The 6,234-nt window shown below is 43.8% G+C and overlaps 1 protein-coding gene across 1 annotated transcript; it reads left to right on the top strand.

The window, feature by feature from the left end:
• Window positions 1-2,405: 2,405 nt before the first annotated feature.
• LOC122002830 (acidic endochitinase-like) lies at window positions 2,406-3,514 on the top strand. The gene has a single exon (XM_042558178.1). It carries the CDS (start codon window positions 2,438-2,440, stop codon window positions 3,320-3,322), a length of 885 nt encoding a protein of 294 aa, XP_042414112.1. The 5' UTR covers window positions 2,406-2,437; the 3' UTR covers window positions 3,323-3,514.
• The last annotated feature ends 2,720 nt before the right edge of the window (window positions 3,515-6,234 follow it).

Genomic DNA, 6,234 nt, shown 5'->3' with positions numbered 1-6,234 from the left:
TATTATATTACACACGCAACGCGTGTGCACGATCACACTAGTTCTAATGATATATCATTACTTTGTTACTTGTTTATTATACTTTATGCAAGATTAAATACTACTAATTTTGGAACACTAGTTCTAATGATATATCATTACTTTGTTACTTGTTTATTATACTTTATGCAAGATTAAATACTACTAATTTTGGAGTGTATTATCTTTGTTATGAGGTGTTGTATTTCTTATTATTAGATTTAGATATATTATACTTTATTTATCTGAGATGTCTGGATATTTATTTTTATTTTGTTATTGGATTAATTTGATACTTGTTTAGATTTGATTTAATACTTTCCATTTTTGTGAATGTATAAGTTTTCTTTTAATTTGATCTAAGTGAATGTATCATTTTATTGAATTTCATCTTAATGTTATAATGTGTTGTGTTTGTGAATGTCAATGTAATATTTGACAATATGTTATAATGTGTAATCTGAATGTGTTTTAAAATCATTGTATGTGATGATGTTGATATATATATATATAGGGAAAAAATTAAAGTGAAAATAGGTATTTGCTACCAGAATTATTTGAAAATTCTGTCGTGCTAAGATACGACATTTTTTATTTTGTCTTTAAGTTTAAACATGAAATTTAAAAAGTTTTGATAATTAGTGATGAATATTTAATATTCTGTCTTTACCAGAATTATTTGAAAATTCTGTCGCGCTAATTAGATACGACATTTTTTATTTTGTCTTTAAGTTTAAATATGAAATTTAAGAAGTTTTGATAATTAATGATGAATATTTAATATTCTGTCTTTAATTAACGTTTAAATTATTATTCCGTTGCTTGATTTATATATATAATTTAAAAATATTATGATAATTAGCGACGGATATTTAATTATCATTTCTAATTAGCAATGATATTTAATTATTTCATCTCTAATTAGCGATGATATTTTATTATCCCATCGCTAAATTTGACAAGATTGCGACAATACCATTAACAAATTTAACGATAGAATTAAATATTCCATCATTACTAGAGACGAAATTTTAACATTTACTTTTACAATAAGAGACGCGATTAATAAATCGACGGACTATTTAATTCTATTGTTAAATTTAGAAATGGATATTAAATTTTATCTTAGTGGTGATAGAATATTTAATTCCATCGCTAAATGAAGTCAACAGTTAATTTTACATTAGGTTCAATACGCATAATTCGGTCGCAAAAGAATTTTTTTTAATATATACGTGTAGTCGCTGATAATACGTAGTCATCTCCACAATATCCTCCTTCTCAAAGGGGGTCGCCGTGATTATCTCTCCCGATCTGAGTATTCACACTATGTTCAATTGTACTTAGATAATTTTAAACATATGATTCAGTATCTATTGTTTCTCCCTTCAACGCTTTGCTAGTTCAACCACATCGGCTCTGTTGCTGACGTCGAAGGTTCAACCTTTTCCTTGCTAACGATCTGTGATTCCACAATTGCCGCTTCTCTCTATCCGAGCATTCTGTCCGTCGTCAGCATATCGGATCATAAACTATATAGGGAATAACAATAAATCGTAATCAAATAATTCAGAATAATAATTAAAAGTATTATTGTCATTTTCGCTCGTAGAATATTTGCGGAAAAAAAATCACATCGTGCTCAAGAAGCAACTGATTTGCAGATAAGAACGAAATAAATGCAGTTTCTTTTCTATGAATCGAGAAGGTGGAGAAAATATTGAAGAAAAGTTAGACCTTCTAATCGTAATTTTGCTGTTAACTTAGCCACTAAGCTTAGCCATAATTTTACAGCCGCCTAATTAATTTGGTTTAGATAAGTGAATAAAATGAAGGGTGAAAGGACATTTAAATAATTTAATCCCAATCTAAAATTAAGTTACATTAATATTTTTTTCACATTAAAAATAATTTTAAAAACTTATTAATAATTTTAATTTTTTATTATTCTCACAGTTACATAATCTAATTTCTACTCTCAATATTTATTAATTCTTTATTGTTCTCTTCTCCCTCTCTTTCTCTAATTTTACTACATATTTCTCTTTTTTATCATATATTATATTACACAGGTAATACACGTGAGCTTACTAGTACTTAGAAAACTTTAATTGCACTTGTAATTAGGTTGTTTAGTATAATATATGATAATTTAATTGAAAGAAGCTTAATTCTACAACTAAAAGCTTGGCCTTACATTAATTTGGTGATAGTTGGTAGGAAAAAATTGTAAGTGTTGACTTGCTTAATCAAAGTCTTTAACGTGTAGACTTGTCTAAAGCCGTGTTGACTGATTCTCTTCCTTTTCCCATCCCTTCCCCTTCCCTTTCCTTTCCCTCCTCCCTCCCCTTTCCTCTCCCTCCCTATATATAGGGACCCTTACTTCCATCCTCCATCATCATCGCCTTCCAAATCCTCCATGGCTTCTACCTCCCATCTCCTACTCATTGCCTTCCTTCTTTCGGCTCTCGTCGCCTTCTCCGACGCCGGCAACATCGCTGTCTACTGGGGCCAGAATGGCAACGAGGGCAGCTTGGCCGACACATGCAACACCGGTCTCTACTCCTACGTCATGATCTCCTTCCTGACCACCTTCGGCAACGGCCAAACCCCCGTCCTCAACCTCGCCGGCCATTGCGAGCCTCTTTCCGGCACCTGCACCGGTCTCAGCGACGACATCCGCCAGTGCCAGTCCCAAGGCATCAGGGTGCTCCTGTCGATCGGCGGAGCCAGCGGCAGCTACTCGCTCTCCTCCTCCGACGACGCGTCGAGCGTGGCGACGTACCTGTGGAACACCTACCTCGGCGGGTCGTCGGGCTCGCGGCCGCTGGGCGACGCGGCGCTCGACGGCATCGACTTCGACATCGAGCAAGGCGCGTCGGACCACTACGGGGAGCTGGCGCAGTCGCTCATCGACCTGGCGGGGGGCACCAAAGTTTACCTGTCGGCGGCGCCGCAGTGCCCGTTCCCGGACCAGCATCTGGGGCCGGCGCTGCAGGCCGTGACGTTCGACTACGTGTGGGTGCAATTCTACAACAACCCGAGCTGCGACTACAGCTCGGGGGTCAGCGGCGTCTCCGGAGCGTGGAACACCTGGACCTTCAGCTTTCAGTCGTCGACTATCTTCCTGGGGGTGCCGGCGTCGACGGATGCCGCAGGGAGCGGGTACATCCCTCCGGGCGACCTCACGTCGCAGGTGCTTCCGGCGATCAATCAGGCGTCGAACTACGGCGGCATCATGGTGTGGAGTAGGTTCTACGACGTTAACAGTGGATACAGCGCCGCCGTCCGGAACAGCGTCTGATCAAATCGATAAAGAAAATTAAACTTGAGAATAAATAAATAAAAAATAAATAAATAAAGTGTGTGACTCCTATTGAAATATTTTAAAATATTTTCCAAAATAAAGGGAATTTGATCGAAGACTCCAGATACATTCCAAAATTGTAGTCCAGATATATTTAAAAAAGCATTTTAAAATATTTTCCTTTTGAATGTTAGATAAAAAAATTACAAAATTTTCTCTAAAAATAATTTGTGTTGATTATATCTTTTAAACTAATAAATTTTGTGTGAGCATGAATACCAAATTTGTATTGATTTTGTATTTGGTTAAAATTTCATGAAGTCAAATTTGAGGCCGTGTATTCGGCTTTGGTGATGGAAGGAGAATGGGCTATAGTCAAAATCCGAATATTATATGTCCAGCTTAATCTATATCATTATAGGCATCTGATCCGGCGATAAGAATGGAGGATTCACTTCCTGAAGGGTCTCAGCTTGAGAACAGATGGAGGACTGACTAAGTGGTTAATGGCCGCGCCGAGCAGCTGAGTAGGTCCGAGCGGAACCAAAGATAACCCAGTCATGGGCTGGGGTTTCCGACGCCAAGGCGGGAGAACCGAATGGCCGAGCGGGGCGTCTGCCCGGCTGGGACCGAAGGGCCGAGCGGGTGGTCCGTTCGGCCAGGACAAGGGCGAGGGTACGAAGGTTAGCCGAGCGGCCTATTCGTTCGGCTCAGGATATGGGATGTCAGCAAAGGCATGTCTGATGATTACGCCGTACACAAGAGTGCACGATGGAGGATCTCGCCGTCACATCATGGAGAGGTTGATACAGTAGCGGTATGGCCTTATGGACGTCTTTCTGACAGACCCATATCTGGGCATAGTCCTTCTGACAGACCCATACCTGGGCATGGTCAAAAGCAGGTGATTGCTTTGATTGGCGCGCCCTGGGCTCCTTCGAGAGGTCTATATAAGGTCTCCATTTCTTCATCGGAGGTACACAAGTCTTCTGCTTCTAAGCCACCTTCTTCATCCATTCCTCGCCTGACTTGAGCGTCGGAGGGTCGTCGCCGGGACACCCCCCCCGGCTCGGTTTTGTTGCAGGTTCGCCGGAGCACTCGAGGATCCAGCAGGGAGCGCCACGTCCCTAGCGTTCGTTGACTCCTGGTTCGGACAGGATCAATTTGGCGCCGTCTGTGGGAACGCACCTGCATCCGAGCAGAGGCAATGGACGAGGCTGGACAACAACACACGATGACGCTCTCGAACGAGGAACTCGACGCTCTGATCGAGATAAGGGCCGCCCAGCTTGTGGAGCAAAAACAGAAAGTAACAGCCGAGCGGTCGAAGAAGCAAGTAACGTCAGCGTCTGGTGGTCGAGCGGAAACACCATCGGCTACTGTTCTATTCCTTCAGGCCCTATTCCGGACGCCTCCTGATGCTGTGGCAGTGAATCGCAATCGGGGATCTTCGTCAGATGAAATACCGGTACGGGACAACGGAAAAGGCAAGGCCCTCCGAGCGGACGCTTCTCCCGAGCGGAAGCACCGACTGCCACAGTCCCATCTCCCTCAAAAGCAGATACTTCATCTCCCGGATTCGACTTATAGCAAGCCCCTCCTTCTGGAACCTCAAGAGCGGGAGTTTGATGTCAGGCGATGAATCGACCACATACGAGGAAGTTGGGTGGACGAGCCGCCGAGCGGATAAAGATGGATTGGCACTTGGATCCACCATGAAGCGCAAATTATCTCCAGCCTGTCCAGGGCAGGGCGAGAGGTGCACCAATAGAATATGTGTTGTATATTCTCCATTTGGTTGTATATTTGAAATGCAGAAGACAAAATGTTATAATGTGCGCAATTGGAATTATTCGAGCCAAGCGCTCGAGGACGAAGGCCCCGAGCCGTTCGGCCGGAGGTTAATTATTCGAGCCAAGCGCTCGAGGAACGAAGGCCCCAAGCCGTTCGACCGGAGGTTAATTATTCGAGCCAAGCGCTTGAGGAGCGAAGGCCCCGTACCATTCGGACGGAGGTATATTATCCGAGCCAAAATGCTCGACGAAGTAGACCCTGAGCCGTTCGGCCAGGGGGGCATTATCCAAGCTGGGTGAAAGGCAAAGAGCTACGCCGAACGGAAGCGTCAAAATTAGCCTCAACGGCCGTCTAGCCCAGACGTTAAACCGTAGAGCCGCGCCGACCGGCTATAAACATCCGCGCCGACGAGTACCGTCGTTAAAGATCGAGAGCCGCGCCGATCGGCTATAAACATCCGCGCCGACGAGCACCGTCGTTAAAGATCGAGAGCCGCGCCGATCGGCTATAATCATCCGCGCCGACGAGCACCGTCGTTAAAGATCGAGAGCCGCGCCGATCGGCTATAAACATCCGCGCCGACGAGCACTGTCGTTAAAGATCGAGAGCCGCGCCGATCGGCTATAAACATCCGCGCCGACGAGCACCGTCGTTAAAGATTGAGAGCCGCGCCGATCGGCTATAAACATCCGCGCCGACCATGATCGTTCGCAAGTACCAGATTGATTAAGGCCGATCGGCCGACGAGCACTGTCGTTAAAGATCGAGAGCCGCGCCGATCGGCTATAAACATCCGCGCCGACGAGCACCGTCGTTAAAGATCGAGAGCCGCGCCGATCGGCTATAAACATCCGCGCCGACCATGATCGTTCGCAAGTACCAGATTGATTAAGGCCGATCAGCCGTCGGTTTGCCAACACTTCGCATTCACTGAAGGCAAACAGTATAGCCAAGCGCTAAACAATTTTGAGGAAACAAGTCAATTGATTAACCCGATCGGTCGTTTAGTAGGAAACACGGGGAGTCCAACTGATTCTACGAATAAGCAGCAACACACTAAAAAGAGACAATGAAGGGCAAACATAAAATACAAGCAAAGGAACATAAGGAGGCCG

This window comes from Zingiber officinale, chromosome 7A (assembly GCF_018446385.1).
Source record: "Zingiber officinale cultivar Zhangliang chromosome 7A, Zo_v1.1, whole genome shotgun sequence".
In the NCBI taxonomy this organism is placed as follows: Eukaryota; Viridiplantae; Streptophyta; class Magnoliopsida; order Zingiberales; family Zingiberaceae; genus Zingiber; species Zingiber officinale.
This window is presented reverse-complemented; position numbering and strand designations above follow the sequence as displayed.